General features: G+C 48.3%; 1 protein-coding gene across 3 annotated transcripts in view; it reads right to left on the reverse strand.

The window, feature by feature from the left end:
• Positions 1 to 694: 694 nt before the first annotated feature.
• The window catches only part of IRF2 (interferon regulatory factor 2), an 84,851-nt gene continuing 67,075 nt past the window's right edge, over positions 695 to 18,470 (reverse strand). For 2 of the 3 annotated variants that reach the window (XM_019921410.3, XM_019921411.3), the window contains 3 exons: positions 11,282 to 11,446; positions 3,460 to 3,506; positions 695 to 2,162 (listed from right to left, as the gene is read on the reverse strand). In XM_019921410.3, coding sequence (XP_019776969.1) covers positions 1,854 to 2,162; positions 3,460 to 3,506; positions 11,282 to 11,446 — 521 coding nt within the window. In that variant the 3' untranslated portion in view covers positions 695 to 1,853. Of the gene's footprint in view, positions 2,163 to 3,459; positions 3,507 to 11,281; positions 11,447 to 12,164; positions 18,449 to 18,470 lie in introns of those variants that run through there. The other variant, XM_019921412.3, reaches the window with a different exon arrangement.

The following is an 18,470-nucleotide window of genomic DNA, read 5'->3' on the forward strand; positions in this document are numbered from 1 at the left end:
AGCCCCCAGAGGTAGTAGGGGGGCAGCTAAGTTTTCGTAGGCTGATTTTTTGGACATCGTGGAAGCATGAGGGGTGAGCGCCGCGGCCTTCTTTCCCAAGGTCAGAGACTGGGTGGTGGGGGGAGTCTGGGGTGTGGAATTCCCACTTGTCACTAGGAAAGACATGCCTTAAGTTCTGAGGGCAGGGCCTAGGTCTCAGAAAGAAGACTGACTTTGACGAGGAACCCAACAAATGTTTCCTGTTCTCAAAAACATTTTATCTGTGAGCCCGGTATGTGACATAAACACAGAATTTTAGTCCTATGTTTAAGAACAAGAAAAACACAGATGTGGGTGGAATTTGCTGACTGTAGAGAGTAGTGGAAAGGGGAAAAAACACTCCTCCAGAGTCACACCAGCCTTGGATTATGACTACCTATGTGACCTTGAGTAAAGGCATTTTCCTTTTAGTCTCCATCTCCTCCCTGTGAAACGGAGATAAATCTCTATCCTGTGCACAACCTGGATGAGTGAACAAGTGGAATCATCATGTAAGACACGCAGCACAACGTCCAGCTCCGGGCGAGCGCCTAACAGAGGAAGCCATCTCACAACAGAAACCTCCAGGGTCGAAAGGGGGAAAGTTCTGGTCCACCAGTCCAATCCCATGACTGTGCTCTAAGGGACACACACACAAAGCCAGGCGTGATGCCCATTAAAAATTTAACTATATATCATATTCATTTATTATCAATCCACAGGATAATTTGATTGCTACATGAGCTCATAAAAGCTTTTTCACCTTTACAAAATTAAAAAAAAAAAAATGTGCCACAAGGATGTAATAACAACTGCCGATAAACAAGAAAAGGAATCTTAAAATTATAAATTTGCTGTAGAAAAGATAAAAAACAATTATATTTTCTTTAGAATTTTACCTTGAATAAAATATTCCCCGGTATAAAAAATAAAAAAGCTTGCTCTGGTTAGAATTAGAGTATTTTTCTCTTCAAATCTGGGAATTTGCATAATCTCTCCATGATAGTTTTCCTTTGTACCGCGTGGCATTCAAGCATAGCAGATTAGAAAGATTTTCTTTTTTTCTTTTCTTTTTTTTTTTGTTTTGTTTTTTAAAGCAGTCTTTTAAAATGGGACATCTGTGGAGAAGTTCATTTTCTTCTCCTCCTCAGGGATGTGGAACACAGCCTTTGAGGGCAGGAAAAGGAGGAAAGAAAATGAAGGGGATAGGAGGGCCGGGGAGGGGAGGGAGGGGAGGCGGTGGGATGAAGGGGAGGCAAACGAGGGGAGGGGCTGGGAGGGGAGGGGCTGCAAAGCAAGAGGAGGAGATGGGAAGGGGGAAGGGAGGGGAGGAGGGAAGAGGGGTGCTGACTGTGCTATGAAACAGAGCAGGGTCACGAGAAGGTCTATCTGTAAGTGCTTTAAGATAAGGTGCAGAAGCAGACTGCAACGTCGCTAGTACTGCCCTATGTACATATTCACAAGAATAAAAAATTCCAGCTAGTTCACATTTTCTCCTCCATTCAGAGGCATCCGTTCCACCATGCTGGCCTTGACCGCAGGCAATGCAGCACCTCACTGCCCGTGTGGGTGTTGGTCCTATGACGTCCTTGAACTTGAGGGAGCAGCCCTGGGAGATCCAGCAGGCTCTAGAGATATGCGTCTACCAAGGGGCTGGAGTCCTGAGTTAAAAAGAAGCTCCAGTACTGGAGTTGGACACAGCAATCAAAGTTCTATTGTCAAGGCTTTTTCCCTTAAGATTCGTCTAAAATAGGTGTCAGAAAGAAAAATATAATACAAACAAACAATAAAACAAAGCCAAGAAATCCCAACAACCACCAGGGGAAGTGGAAGGCTTAACAGCTCTTGACGCGGGCCTGGGTGATGTCGGAGGTCTTCTTGATGACGCTGGCCCGGGTCTCCCGGTCTGGCCGGCTGCTGCTGGGCGCTGGGGTCACGGAGGGGGCGAGGGGGAGGTCTGGGAACGGGGGCCAGGAGCTGTTGTAAGGCACGGGACAGCTCTCCTCTTTGATGGTGACCTGGAGGTCGGGCTTGTTGGAAGTGACGAAGGTCGCCATGCTGGGTAGCAGGTACGTGCTTCGTGTCCCCATGTTGCTGAGGTACTGTTTGCCTTCAATGTTCCTCTTCCGCCAGTGTGGTCGGCCCTTTCAAAGAAAATAATCATGATATACATTTCCTTTGCCTTCTCTTGAATGGCTTTTTAAACAATGTGCCACCCTTCCCATGTGTTGGTGTCTGAGTTTCTTAAGAGGCATGGAATAAACGAGAACCTTAGCGACTCCACACCCCTGAACTGAAATCCATTCCCAGCCATGCATGCCCCAAGCACAGTTTCTCTTCCCTTTTTAATCCATGCCCATTGGCTACCTCCCAGAAATCTAGCCAAGGCTGTTCTATGAAGGCAGGAAAACAAGGCAGCAGCTTGGTTTCTGGTTCCCCTCTACTCCGGCTGCCCGGCCTCATGGTTCGGTAGCTTTGGGCCAGGATGGCTGATGTGTCAGGGCGACTAAGTCCTCACAGATGGCCCGATCTGATCTTTGAGTCAAGCTGCATTTTCAGAGTGCCGGAAGCGAGGAACCCAATAAAAGACAGGGAACGCCCCTGGATTGCTTTCAAACGGGTACAGCTTAGCGCTCCAGAGTGCGCTCCAGAGTGCATGCACATAGCTGGCTTCAAGGGTGGTGTCATTCAGAGAAGGAGCTGGAATTCTGACCTTGAAGAAACAGGTTCCGAACGTATGTGCGCATCTCCACCCACTGTCTTTCAGAATTCCTGGACTATACTTTAAAGTATTTAGTACATTGGGAAATTACTAATTCAGACAATCAGTAGTCAGTCTCTGTCTGTCTGTCTGTCTCTCACTCACTAACTCACTCAAACACAGACACAAAGCAGGCTTCGCAGGAATGCTTCCCCTCACAGTTCCAGCCATTTCCTGCCATTGTCTGAGCCTAGCCAAGAGGAGAGAGATCAGAAGCAAAGCCACTTGGAATCCGGACTGAACACATACCTGGCCCGTGGGCAGGGATCACAGGGCGGGCTGGGGGGAGGGGACACTCCCGGTATCTGGGGAGCTACTTTTGCTTAGCACTTTCCGACACTGACTTCTCGTCATTGCCTTGGGCCACTTGGACCTTCTATTTCTGCTTGTGAATTAGGATGTTTACGGTGGTAAGCATATCAGCGTTTCTTGGCCTTTTCCTGCCGTCATAGCCTCCTTTCTCACAGTAACATCTTACCCCTTCCCTCCCCTCTACTTCCCAAAGCTTCATTTTGTAAGTCAAAAGCACTGTAAATTTTATGTATATTTTACCACCGTCACCAAAAAAAAAAAAAAAATCCAAAAGTGAAACTCATGCTCAAAAGAAAAGAAACTTCACCAGCAGCGGGGAAACCAACGTGCCAGTTGGGAAGGCTTTGCGCCGGCGCCACCAGGCTTACCTCCGAGCTCTCTTCATCACTGGGCACACTGTCCGTAGTTTCGCTTTCTGTTCACAGAGAGAAAAACACAGGCCCATCATTCCTGCCACTCAAACTGTTTCGAGGCCCAGGCAGTGTTTAAAACAATACATCAGCACGTCTTTCTTCAAAAGAGAAATGCATCACTAAACTCATAACCTCCGTCCCCTTGTGTCAGGTCAGACGCGTGTGCCTGGGAGATGCTAGGGAGGAATTTAGAGATGAAGGGTGGCTCGTTTTCCCAGGGCCAGGCTATGCTTATTCATGGCCTCTCTTCCCGGGATGGGGTGCCGGGCCCCCGGGCTGCCCATCCGGGTTCTGCCCGCCCTGCCCCCTGGCCCTCTGCTGGCTCCACGTCAGGCCCTTTCCTCACAGCTGCTCCACCACAAGCCGCTCACTGGTCTGTTCCCATTCATGGCATTTGGTTCATTTAAGTCCCAGCCCAGCCTCCCCAGATGAGCCCCATTCTCCTCAGATCCCTCCTTTCCCTCACGGCCCTTCAGTACTTATATCCTGGGTTAATAAAGTGGCACCTTCCCCCTGGGTTACTGTGGGTGCACAGATTCTAGGGTGGCTCAGCTGCTGAGTGTTTACCCTCTTGTGGGGTTCCCTGCTCTGGAGGGCAGGCGGGGCCTGTGACTTGCTTTGAACCAACAGAACACAGTGGAGGCGATGGGATGCACGTGATGACGTTATGTAACCCTGCAACCTGTCTAATGAGGAGACCATCTCCCTTGCTGGCTTTGAGGAAGCCAGCAGCCATGGCGGGGAGGCTCACATGACAGACAACTAAGGACCGCTTCCAGCCAACAGCCAGCAAGAAACTGAGGCCCTCAGTTTGACAACCTGCCAGGAACTACATTCTGCCCCAAACCCTGTGAGCCTGGGAGCAGATCCTCCCCGATCCCATCCTCAAATGAGACAGCAGCCCTGGACCAGACCTCAGCTGCTGGTCTGTGCAGAGAATGCCCTGAGCAGAGGACCCAGCCAAGCCATGTCTGCTCCCCCGACCCTCAGAAACTGTGGGATAATAAATGTGTGTTGTTTTAAGGCACTAAGTTTGTGGTTATAGGGTCACGCAGCAATAGATAACTCACTCACTTACCATCCTGATCCATCCTGCCACCTGTGAGACACAAAGCAAGTTACTTAACTTCAGTGAGGCACACTTTCCCCATCTGTAAAATGGGAGTATAAACACCTTCGAAAGAGGATTACGTGATGAGTGAGGGAAAGGCCTAGTACGGGGCCTGGAACACAGCCCACACCCAGTAAATGTTGGTGCGCCTTTGTCCTGAGCCTCATTCAACAGGGGATCTGCACCCCATGCTAGGGTGACAGGATCACACTCAATAGCTAGCGATTACACATCACCTGTACGTAGAATACAAGATTCTTTTAAGTAAAAAATAATTTTGATTTTTTTTTAAAGCAAACTAATTTTTTTTTTAAGTAGAAAAATGTTAATTGTTTTAAGTACAGAATTGATGGTGTGCAGTTTTTCAGGGTTCACAGCATTGAGAAAATGAAACACAGTGGGTAGAACTTCCAAAATACACGGACCCTTAGAGAGCCCTGAGTCTGGGTCATTCACTTCGCAGACATGGCCTGAAGGGAAGCTGTATTAGTGAACGTTTTGGGGGCCCATGGGCCGGTGCTCTGCACGCAGGTCTTGTTCAGTCTCTAAGTCAGGGAGCAGGTCCTGTCACCCCTTGATTGTGCATAAGGCCTTATGTGTTCTTGTGCCTTCTACCCCTTCCATCCCAAACCTACAGAGGGACTGGCCTCCAGCCTCACGTCTTGCTGGTGGTACAGCTGTGACCAGGTGGCTCCCAGCCCAGATAGAGTCCTTCTGACGACCCGGGGCACCAGGACCAGACCAGGCCCTCCATGAATTAAAGGCTAAGGAACAAATGGACAAACTGGGGCACAGATTCCTTCCTCGAACAAAGAAACTGAAAGTTACTACACGGGGCCCACCCTGGGGTCTCTATGCACGTTTCTCGGCCACTGTTCTCCAGTGGCTTCACCTGGGCACAAGCGATTGCCGAAAAACCTAACCCCCAGCAGCTAGAAGACGGGCCCGTCCACTCCTCGGACTGAGCCGACTTCCCTAAGCATCCCCAGCAGGGGCAGCAGAAGCCCCGCGAAGGCCCAACCCTAGTTGTCAGGGCAAACTGGCAAGGCCGGGCACAAGAGAGGTTTCCACACAAAAGCAAATTATACACAAGAGCAAGGGAAAAGGCCCCTCCACTCAACCTTCAGGCTAGCCCAGGACCCTGAGGAGGCAGCAGTCAGCGCTGCCACTCCCAAGAAAAATGCGGAACAGAGATGTTGAGAAACCAGCCAAAGTGGACTGAGTCAGCACAGAGGAGGGAAAACAAAGCAAGCTTCTGATTCCAGGGCCCCGGGCGCTGAAGCTCTCCTGCTGCTCCAGCCTCTGGTGAAACTTCAAGATCCCCTTTCCATTTTTATGGTTAGCTTTCTTAGAGCTCCGGAGCCAAGGTTTCTCTTCCCTTCCTGTAGGTCTAGGCCCCCTCACGCCTAATCACCCTCCATAAACACCATCATCTTCTGTTCCTCTCCCCTTCACATAAAAACAAGATGCCATCAGGCTTGCTCTGGGCGCTGGAAATAGGCAAAAATGGGCAGGTTAGACCAAGGTTCTGGGATTCCACAGCCCAATTCACAGTTGTGGGAGGGGTGGGAAGGCAGACCCTGGGGAAGACTCCTTGGTAAGGCCTGGCACGAACCATGAACAGAATCAGAATGTTAATCGCCTGTGAGCACCCAGTTTTCAACTTCAGGGAGATAGTCGGAGACAAGACAAGTTCACATGCTCTGAACTTCTGTTTCCAGCTGACACAAACGGTGGCTGAAGAGCACCGTTTCTAAAGGAAGATCAACTGCCTCTGAAGTAGTTTTGAAAACTCTCCATATAAGCAAACTGGGAGTTCTCATTTTCATCGTTTAAAAGAATGGCCTTGAGGGGCTTCCCTGGTGGCGCAATGGTTGAGAGTCCGCCTGCCGATGCAGGGGACACGGGTTCGTGCCCCAGTCTGGGAGGATCCCACATGCCGCGGAGCGGCTGGGCCCGTGAGCCATGGCCGCTGAGCCTGCGCGTCTGGAGCCTGTGCTCCGCAACAGGAGAGGCCACAACAGTGAGAGGCCCCCGTACCGCAAAAAAAAAAAAAAAGAATGGCCTTGAGCGCCTTGAGCCTAGGAGCAGGAAATGCTTCAAGCTCTAGCCTGAGGACCCCAAACCCTTCTCTCTAGAATAACAGTGGTGCTCGTGGCCACCCCTGGGTCACTGGCTCAGGGTGCTCTGTTGGGGACACTCATGCCCATTTTCCTCTGTTTTCTTGGTTTTACTCCATCATTGCCATTTTCAAGATCGGTTCTTATAGAACAAATGAATTCATGGCAGCTCCAGCTTCCAGATCAATGTTTCCACCGACACAGCAACATCAGTTGTTTCATTTTTCCTTCTGATTACTTTGGACTTGGTTTCGTATTTGCTTTGAGTAGAATGGAATTTAAAAAAAAATTTTGGAGTTGCTTCCCGAGCATGGTCTGAGTAAGTTGCAAGTGTTTACAGAGTAATAACAGGTACCTAAGCAGTTTGTTTCATCTTTCTGGTCTCCGTTTCCCAGAAAGCGACTGGGGTGAGAGGGAAGGAAGAGGCTTGGATTAGATGACCCCAAAGATGCTTCTTCCAGAGTTGCAGTTTTACAATGATGCTAGTCTCAGGCTCACACTCCACTTAGCCCAGTTTTTTATCGTCAGACCATCTCAGGAACATGATGGGGAGGGAGATGTCTTCTGTCACAGCCTTTTTGCACTACGACATCTTGGTACGTTTTCTGAAGGCTCTTGTTCAACAAGTTTTATTAATAAGATTGACAAGGATTCCTTTCCCTCAATCATTTCCTTAATTACTTTCCCTAGAAGGCTCAATTAAGAGGTTCAAATCAGAGTCCTCTGACAGCACTTCTATCTTTGCCGCACCCAACAAAATGCAAGCCTGCTACGGTTTCCAGAAGGACCCAAAGTCTTTCCCACTGGTCACTGGTCAGGAGGAAATCTCCCTTCTCTCAGTTATCACCAATCAATCCTTCGTCTTATACTTTCTTCTCCATACTCTTGTCCAGCCTTCCCCAAAATACTACTGTGGCTTTCTTTCACTAAACCACCCACAACCTAATAAAATCCTGGTGCCACACAGCAGGCAAGAGGCCACTTTGCGGTAGATCTTTAAAAATAAAAATGACTCGTCTCTAGAGTTTCCCAAGGTTGGGCTTTGGGACATCCCTCCCCAGGACATAGTTTTATGAATCCAACTAGAATTTCATGTTGTCTTAAAACAATCCAATGCAAGTACGTGCACTCAAAGGAACTGTCCCTTTTCTTGCTTCACCGTAATATTTAGACCATGGAGAAGACAGACTTGCAGAAATGAATGTGGTTTTTGTAATACTACTGGGGTTATATTTCAATGATCAGTAGGGGGGGAAAATAGCCAACAACCGCTTCCAAATACCGGTTTCTAAGTGAATGAAGTGGTTTGAGGAGGCTGCAATTCAGTTCAGTAGTCCACACAAAGGGACCCTGTCATGAGAAACAGGCAAACAGCCTATTCTCGTGGGGAACGTAAAGTTAGAAAGTGAATACCACCAAAGAGTTGCCTTTCCTAGTAGCAAGCTATGGGATCCCTGACTGAAAGATTTTAGCTACCCATGGTCAGTAACAGATAAGTTTCTTATGTGTCATAGGCTCTAGAAAAGTAGCAGCGATGACTTGTCTTGACTCTATCCAGGAAGCTTCCCTCCACAGGGTTCTAGAAAATTCAGACAGTGAAAACAATCGAAAGAACTAAAGGCCAGGCTGAGACACCAGGCTCCAACCAAACCCGCACTGCCCGCCAGCCTGGCACCAAAATCCTTCTTTTCGAATCTTGCAAATGTCCTGAAAAGGGTAATGAGATTTTCATTTCTCTCTGCATGAATCAGCTGTTCTTGGGACTCTTCTGCTAAAGCAAAATGCCAGTGCTGGCAGAACAGCAAGAAGACGCCTTTCCAGAATCCCCAAGAAGACTTCAGAAAAGTCTAACTCAATAGATAAATAGAAAAGTCTATTTTAAAGCTCCAAGCCCTTAAAAAAAAAAAAAAAAAAAAACACTTGGGGTGTAATAATGCCTGCAGCAGCATGATATAGAGGAAAGTCACACATTCCCAGTCCTCGTCAGTGAAATGTAAGCACAGTGGCTTAGTGTTTCAAGTTTCAGTTATCTCAACCGTAAAATTAGGGCATAAACATTCTGCTCTGCCTCCTTTGGCTGGTCCTTGAGATTCTGGGAGGTGGACGGTTCTGAATGGCAGAGCCCCACACGGTCCTGCAGGGCAGCAGTGCAGTCAAGGGGCTAAGAGCAGGCCTTTGGCATAAGCCACGTATGGGTCTGACTGTGCTACGGGTTGTCTGTTTCTGGACATGCTGCTTCACCCCACTGACCTCAGATACCTAACATTTTTTTTTTCAAATAAATTTATTTATTTATTCATTTATTTAATTTTTGGCTGCATTGGGTCTTTGCTGCTCTAGTTGCAGTGAGCGGGGGCTACTCTTTGTTGTGGGGCACAGGCTTCTCATTGCGGTGGCTTCTCTTGTTGCAGAGCACAGGCTCTAGGCGCGCAAGCTTCAGTAGTTGTGGCACACGGGCTTCAGTAGTTGTGGCTCGCGGGCTCTAGAGCGCAGGCTCAGTAGTTGTGGCGCACAGGCTTAGTTGCTCCGCGGCATGTGGGATCTTCCTGGACCAGGGCTCGAACCCGTGTCCCCTGCTTGGGCAGGCGGATTCTTAACCACTGCACCACCAGGGAAGCCCGATACCTAACTTTTTTTTTTTTGTGGTACGCGGGCCTCTCACTGTTGTGGCCTCTCCCGTTGCGGAGCACAGGCTACGGACGCGCAGGCTCAGCGGCCATGGCTCACGGGCCCAGCCGCTCCGCAGCACGTGGGATCCTCCCGGACCGGGGCACGAACCCGTGTCCCCTGCATCGGCAGGCGGACTCTCAACCACTGCACCACCAGGGAAGCCCCCAATACCTAACTTTTACAGAGAGAATAATGACAGTACCCAGGCTGACGGGGTTATTCTCATGATAATTAAATAAGCCAATCGATTTCAAGCACTTAGCACAGTACCCTGGGTACAACAAACACGCAACAAATAGTAATTATTACGAGGACTGGCAGATATGCAAGAGGGACTGGCACACGCAGGAGTTCAAAATATGTTTCATGAATAAATAACTGATGACAAGCTTATCCTGTCTGACAAGATTATAGGCTTCTTGTAGCCAAGGTTCGTTCTCACTTTCCTTTTATGTTCCCAGCACAAAAGAAAGTCAGGACCTTGAGGACATCCTGCGAAGTGAAATATGCCCGTCGCAAACGAACTAATGTTGTAGGATTCCGCTTCTACGAGGTACCTGGAGTAGCCAGATTCAGAGAGACAGAAAGTAAAAGGGGGCTGGCCAAGGGGCTGGGGGAGGGGGAGGGGGAGTTATTGCATAATGGGCACAGAGCTTCAGTTGTGTGAGATGAGAAAGTTCTGGAGACGGAGGGTGGTGCTAGTTGCACAATGATGTAGGTCACCTAATGCTGCTGCGATGTGCACCGAAAAATGGCTAAAAGTGGTAAATGTTATGCTGTGGGTATTTTACCACAGTGGAAAAAAATAAGTTAAAATGAAAGAAAGTTGGGGTTCAGGAAATATGAGGTTAATTTAGGGGCGGATAATTCACAAACAACTTGTCCTTTGAATCAACCTAATTCTAACGCGGACTCTGTGCCGCTCACTGGGGTGGCGTCCTGACTGAAGGACACGCTATTTGGCAACACATAAAGGACACTGGGAAGAATTCCTGAACTATTTATTAGAGCGACTCTGGTTACCCATGATAGGGCCTCTGCTTTTTATTTGTAATATCTGCAAGCAATAACCCTGCCTCAGAACTTATATGTCAGAATTGTAACTGAGTCACCAAAAGTTAAGTGGAGACCATGAGAAGGAGTGCATAAGGTGATGCAATGTTGGTGGGAAAAGGAGCCGCCACTATATCCCGTAAGGATGGAAGAACCCACTGAACCCGGTGCTAATTCTGTGACTGTCGGGGCCAATTCCTGCCATTCTGTGGCCATTCCCTGGGGAATCTGCAGTGGGCTCAGTCCCTGGCCCAGCTAGAAGCTGTATGAAATTGAAAAAGAAGAGGAAAATACGTGGAAGTGACAAGTAAACTTGCTGAACGACAGAATGGAACTTGGGGTCTGAAGGTTTAGTTTGAGTCCTGACGCAAACACCTACTGGCCGTGTGGCCTGGAGGAATCCCTTCTATTCCAACACAGGAACCGGAAGAGGTGATCCCTAAGGTCCTATCCAGCTGGGTCAAACTCAGATTCCATTAAAAACATCCTTCCGAATTTCTGATAACTTGCACAAATAAAATGGACTCAGATGAACTACTTCCCCAGAGAAATCTCCTTATTCGTTAGTCATGCGTGAACATGTTACGGGTGATCAAGTGAAATGCTGTGACTGGGTCTTCGAATTGAGAACAAAAATATCCTAGAAGATGTTGGTTGAGGACATTAAAGCAAGACTAATTCCAGACAGAATAATCCTTAGGAAACAGGAGAGGTTCTCTGCTATGTTGGTGAAATCAGTGAGTGACCCTAGACTAAAGGACCGCCCTCCCTGGTTCCTTGCTCAGTTCCAGAGTTTCCGACCCCCGCCCCGCCCCCGCCGTACCTGCGTAGGAAGACACGGGGGAGATCTGCAGGGGGTAGAGCTCGCTCATGCTGACCGCCTGTTCATCACTCTCAGTGGTCACTTCCACAACTTGGCAGATGTCTGGTGGATTAGTGACAATCTCTTGATCCTCAATGTTGCTGTCCAGATGTGACTGTCCTACGACTTCAAAGAAAAGACAGCCATCATGCACCAACATCACCTGCCTTCACAATCCTAGCACACACTCTCGAGAAAGGAAACCTCCCCCCCAGAGAGGCCAAGAGTCAGATTCCTGGTCACCAAATGTCATCTGCCATGAAACAAGAACAAGCCTTAGCTTTGGGTTAATGTCCCTGGAGAAGCAACTTGCCAATAACCTGGCTCGCCAGGGCTGTTTCCAGTGTGCCTGTCAATGGGGCTTACGCGTGGCAACATCCCAAACTCAACCCGGCCACAGCCAAGGCTGCAGGATGAGAGCTGCATCCAGACCTAGCCCCAGGGCCAGAGAGATAAACAGTGCTTTGAACCTGACCCATTTCTGTTCTCTGCTCTCGCTCTAAAGGAAGCTGCTGTGCTAGTTTCTGGGTCCTGGGGTCCAGAGAGACATCATCAAACCTTAATAATGAGGGAAGGGGCTTCCCTGGTGGCGCAGTGGTTGAGAGTCCGCCTGCCAATGCAGGGGACACGGGTCCGTGCCCCGGTCCGGGAGGATCCCACGTGCCGCGAAGCAGCTGGGCCCGTGAGCCATGGCCGCTGAGCCTGCGCGTCCGGAGCCTGTGCTCCGCAACGGGAGAGGCCACAGCGGTGAGAGGCCCGCGTACAGCAAAAAAAAAAAAAAAAGAGGGAGGACCACCAAAATCCACCCTATTGTGTCATTTCTTTTTTTTTTTTTTTTTTTTTTTTGCGGTACGCGGGCCTCCCACCGCTGTGGCCTCTCCCGTTGCGGAGCACAGGCTCCGGACGCGCAGGCTCAGCGGCCATGGCCCACGGGCCCAGCCGCTCCGCGGCACGCGGGATCCTCCCGGACCGGGGCACGAACCCGCGTCCCCTGCACCGGCAGGCGGACCCCCAACCACTGCGCCACCAGGGAAGCCCTATTGTGTCATTTCTAGCTGTGGGACGCTCCGTTCATACTCCCAGCCTGCCTCCTCCTCTGCAGACAATGGATGTCATATCAAAACAATGGAAAAGAATGCTTTCCCAATTTTCTAACACACCTTCGGAGCATCAACTCCTCAAAACACTGATAATATGAATTCTGACCACCCTGCCTCTGAAATCCTGACTCAACTGTTTTTTAATTAAACTTTTCAGTCTGAGATCACGTGCAGTTGTAAGAAATAATACACAGATCCCACGTGCCCTTTACCCATGTGCAAAACTATCATACAGTATCAGGATATCGACATTTGACAATCGATGCATCTTGTTCAGGTTTCCTCCGTTTCACTTGTACCCCTTCGTGTGTGTGTACCTAGTTCTGTGCAATTTCATCACATACGTGGTTTCACGTACCCACCTCCGCAGTCAAAACACCAAACAGTCTCATCATCACAAGCATCTTCTGTAACTGTATCCACCTTCCTTCAGCCTCCTCCCCTTGTCTCTAACCCCTGACAACCACTCATCTGTTTCCCATTTCTATAATTTTTGTCATTTCAAGGATGCTTCACAAATGGACTCACACAGTAACCTTTTGAGATGGGCTGTTTTCACTCAGCAGAATTCCCTGGAGATTCATCCAAGTTTTTGGGTGTATCAGTAGGAACTGTAGGTTCCTTCAATTGGAGGAACCCAACTCAATTCACCCACTGAAGGAATTGTAGGTTCCTGTCCATTCTTCGGCTATCACGAATAAGGCTGCTATGAACATTCATGCACAGGTTTTATCTGAACATAAGTTTCCATTTCTCTGGGACAAATGCCCAAGTGTACAATTGCTGGAACACATGGTAATTATATGTTTAGTTTTACAAGAAACTGCTAAACTAGTGTCCAGAGTGGCTATACCATATTACATTCCTACTGGCAATGTATGGACAAGCTAATTTATGCACATTTTAGCCAGCTTTTGGTGTTGTCACTACTTTTTTTTTTTTTTTTTTGCTGTACGCGGGCCTCTCACCATTGTGGCCTCTCCCGTTGCGGAGCACAGGCTCTGGACGCGTAGGCTCAGTGGCCATGGGTCACAGGCCCAGCCGCTCCGCGGCATGCGGGATCCTCCCGGACCGGGGCACGAACCCGCGTCCCCTGCATCGGCAAGCGGACTCCCAACCACTGCGCCACCAGGGAAGCCCTGTCACTACTTTTTGACTTTAGTCATTCTGATAGATGTGTGGTAATACCTCATCGTGGTTTTAATTTGAATGCCCCTAATGCCCTGTCTTACTTTCAAACAGAGCTGACCTTATACTTCTGTTGACAATTGATTGGATGGAATATCCCTGAAAACTGGCACCCATAAACAAATGGGACCAATAATGTTTTTCCCAAGGGCCTCTCTCAAAGCACTTTGCCCTCATAATCAATGTTTTACTCATGCCTGTATAAGTTATTTTAACATTTCAACACATGGGAATGACAGGGAAAGCATCATTATCCTGTTATAAACGAAGAGTGTCAGGCACAGAGAAGTACAGTAGCTCGTCCAAAGTCACACAGCGTGGATTATGGGCTGTGCTCTACGTCCCGGGCCACCTGTAAAATGTTCAGATTAGGCGGGAAGGTGGCCACATTCCAGTCTCCTTGAGAAGTTAGCATCATGGGCCAGTTCCTGTTTTCACTGCTCAAAGTATAATATTTTGATTACTCAAGTATTTCTGTTTATACGTGGGTTTCTGTTTTAACTGCTTGAAGGGGGGTGATGAAGTGACTAGCAGTAAGGTAGGGAGAACATTACCTGATTTCTACTCAGGTAAGGTTTTAGAAGGCAGTGAGAATTCATGGATTTTCTAGCAAAGAAAAAAAAAGCACCAAGAGGCTGGGAAAGGAGATTTGGGGATGTGATAAAAGACTCCACAAAGCCACAGCATACAGAATGGAAGGGAAACTGGATGCCGTGTGGGTTTTCCTGGAGGGGATAAAATTAAAGAAAAGGAAGGCAGGCTAAATATGGCAGGCAGACTCCCAAATTCTTATTTTATCCTTTGGACTATACTACTTGAGCCTGAGAGCATCAATTATGCAGCTCACCAGACACAGACTGAGCGCTGACACTGACCTCTCTCAAGTTTCTTCTGCCTCCTCTCCCAAGTAAAATAAGACGGCAGGAAAACAAGATGGGTCCTGTCCTTTCCCAAATTGGTGGGTGGAGATAGAAACCAAACAGGACGTGTGTGTGTGTGTGTGTGTGTGTGTGTGTGTGTGTGTGTGTGTGTTTGATGAGGGGGTGGATAAAACTGATACCTTACATACTAAGAAAATTAAGATCTTATATAGATTTGATTTAAATCAAGGCCCCTTTAACTTCCAATCCTCCAAAATTCATTTCTCCCTTGCACTGTCATTCCTGGGAGTATAAACTATGGCAGCCATTCAAGCATCTTCCTAATTATGTCCCTTTGTTCTGACCAGGAATTCTCTCCCTCAGTGTTTTCCCCCATAAGTCCCAACTCAGCCATTCAACTAACAGAGATTTCCTGAGCATCCTCTTTGTACAAGGCACTGTTGTCAGGTAGGAAGGGTAGAGGAAGTGTAATCTAGTCCAGGATCTGGCTTGTAAGAAGTCCAGTAGGGCTGGAGGCCAGCACACAATGATCTAGAGAATAAACTGAGGACAGTAGTGAAAAGGAAAAGCAGGGAGGGCGGAGGGCCCGTGATGAAAGTTCAGGAAGTGGGATATTTTTTTTCCAGTTACAGGAAATCAAAGGCTTCGGTGAGGCGGCAGCGCGGTGGGTGGAAGGGGAGAGTGAGTGGCAGGCAGGAGTCAGATGCCTCTGCTTTCGGGGGGCCTTTTCCTGACCCCCCAGAACAGACTGCCCTCTCTTTCCTGCGGGCCCCTCGCTTGCTGTCCCCATGGCTTGGCCAAAACGACAGCATGACGCGACCTTGTGCCGTGCCTTCACTTTCAGCCTCGCGTGCCCAGTTAAGGCAGCGGCCCTTTATTTAACCCTTTATTCGTACGTGTTGTCTCCCAGCCACACTGTGGCTCCCGAGAGTTGAGACCCTGCGTTAGAACTTTTTGTCTCAAGTCACAGCACACGTTCACGGCTTGTACCGGAGAGCAGCTCAGTGAAGCTTTGCTGAGGAAAGAGATGAATAAACAGAGCAGGGCTCCCAGACTGCAGCCAGAGGCCTGCAGGAGTTCAGGACCGCTAGTGAATACCAAATAGAACGATGAACGTTTTCTAGAAAATTTCCAGACTCCTGGCAAGCGGGCTTTTTAAAACCTAGGTGAAGGGATAAAGACATAGTAGGCCATAGCTGCCAGCGGCTGGAAGGAGGGAGAGGAAACATTTACGGGTGAGGAAAATGTCCGATGTCTTCAATGTAGTGGTAGTCACACCACTGAGGATGTCTGTCAAAAATCATAGACCTGTACACCTAAAGGGGGTTAGTTTTACGGTATTTCACTTAACATACATGCCTTAAGACAAAAAGTAGATGAGCATCTCTCTTCAAATTTTAAGTGTATCCCAAATGCTGGTGACCAGGATAGAAAAATAAGTTTTCGTTTTCTGGGCTACATCTGGATACCCAGTTAATATTACATGATCTCTAGGGCCAGACATTGCCCTAGGAGTATGTGGCTTTGTGCCTGGGACAGGGACGACCGCTGCTCTCCATCTGAACACGACTGAGGGCACTTTAGAAACTTCTGAACTCGTAAGTCGCAAGTCCAAGAGAGAAGCTGGGAGATCCCAGCATGTGAGATGCTCTCTGGAAGGGCTTTACGCACCAGCCCTAATCCATCTCTCTCTCTTTATCCATCTATGGAGATATGAGAGCTGATTTCCCCTGAACCACCAAACTTCGCCCTAAGGGACAACACAGACAGTGCCACTGACTCCTAACAAATGGAAAGTCACAAGAATAGCAAGCTTAGCAAACGGCTACAGCACATAAGGTCAGAAGTGGGAGCCCTCTAGGTGCCAGAGTCTCATGACTGATAACCCATGATAACAAAACCTAGCATTTCCTGGGCCCTGAACTTTGTCTTTCCCACCTTGACCTATCACCTGCCAGACCTCACAATTCCACGGGGAAGACACAGTTATCACTCCATTTTAGACAGGAGGAAAAGCATCGTGGAGAGTTAAATAACTAACGAAGAGTTCAATGACTAATTCAAGGTCAGACAGCCGGAAGGTGGCAGCCTCAGGAGGCAAATTCAGCTTTCCCCTCTCAACAGCACCGTCTCCCTGAAAGAAAGAGTTAAGGAAGTTCAAACTGAGTTTCCCTGGGCTTTCTAAGCCCCTCTTAGGATAAAACCTTTCAAATCTCACCTTAATAAGACTCTGGGCTCATAACCAATAGTGAAATTGCTTTTCAACAGTTCTATATTGGGTGCCAAGGAATTCCTGAACGGTTAGGGAACTAGAAATCCACTAAGCTTCTCCAGATTATGAAGGTCAGCGCATCAGGAAGAGTCCCCCGCAGGCATGTAATTTTATCTGGACCTCGGTGCTGAGACTTACAACAATATTATTCATGGCTGGTTACTGATGAACCGGTTTGATTCCTTAAAAGGTCATTCTTACCTTATTAACAATTGTTGACAACGCGGGGCTCCACCTGCGAAAGTACTTGCCCCCAAGCCTCAGAGAAAGCTCTTAAAAGTAGACTATTAGGAACCGGAAAGTTCTGTGAAGGTGGGTTGGTCCTATCACTTTGCAGCTGAAACCCAGGGAGGTTGGGTAAATTGCCAAGGTCACTCAGGCAGCTGCAGGGTCAAGATAAAAGCCTATAAAAGCCGGCCATCTGCATGCTGCCACGGAGAGAAATTTCTTCTCACCCTGATCTGAAACTTCGAGAATTTAAACTGTGAATACCAGCCCGATGACGCAGCACAGATGGAGGCAATGTCTCTTAATCAAATGTATTTTAATATGATTTGATAATACCACAATCATAATATTAATTTTACTACCTTCTAACCACACAGTGAGTTTTCTGTTCCACCCATTTGGTCCTCACAACACTCCTGTGAGGTAGGTGGGATCAGTTTTTATCATTTCCACTGTATTTAATTTTTTTTTAAAGATTTTGTTTTGATGTGGACCATTTTCAAAGTCTTTAATGAATTTGTGACCACACTGCTTCTGCTCTACGCCTTGGTCCCTTGGCCGCGAGGCACGCGGGATCCCAGCTCCCTGACCAGGGACTGAAACTGCACCCCCTGCATTGGAAGGCGAAGTCTCAACCACTGGACCGCCAGGGAAGTCCCCTCGTTTCCACTTTAGATAACAAGGAAATTGAGTCTCAGAGAGGTGAGGGAGTTTGCCTAGGATCATGTGATAAATAAAACCCTGAAGAACTAGGTCTAGAACCCCAGTCTTTTAACTTCTAATCTGGTGCTCTTTCTGTTTTCTTTTTTAAAATAAACTCTGGCCATGATTCGCTTTAGGCATCCAAGGGCGACGGTGGGAGACACAAGTCTCTACGGGGTTAGTACCTTCAGAGAAGGGGCCAGCCTGCCTCAACAGTGACAGGTCGACGTGGGTGCAGGGTGTGGTACACACACTGCACTTCCACGAGTAAACATCATCACATGCTGCTCTGCTATAAAGGGGGGCAAATAATATGTTCTAGTAAAAACTAGGTTGAGTTCATCACCATGTCTCAAGGGTCAACGGTCTGGCAGCAGATACCTGCCTAAGACCTCATGGGTTGGCAGCATACCCCCCCGACGGACCCGCCGAACGCCCCTTCCTTACTCTGCTGGGTTGACAGAGCTATAGCGTCCACCCCACAGTAACAAAACCCACAACCCAAACCTCTCTTTCTCGCTGGATAGGCACATGGAAGTCCAACTGTTCAGAGTAATCCGACTTCCAAAACAGGTATAAAAGAAGTGGACAGGGGCCAGGTCACCAGGACACTGGGGACATGTGGGTCTTTGTCCTGGGGGTTTGGGGGCAAAGGTGACATGGTAAGACTGGCATTTTTTAACAAATGACTGTGTCTGGAGAAGGGGCAGCATGGAAGCAGAGCTGAGGCAAGCACGAAGGTGACTGGGAGTCGCATCTGAAATAGAAAGAAGGGGACG

Source organism: Tursiops truncatus, chromosome 21, assembly GCF_011762595.2.
Source record: "Tursiops truncatus isolate mTurTru1 chromosome 21, mTurTru1.mat.Y, whole genome shotgun sequence".
NCBI lineage: Eukaryota > Metazoa > Chordata > Mammalia > Artiodactyla > Delphinidae > Tursiops > Tursiops truncatus.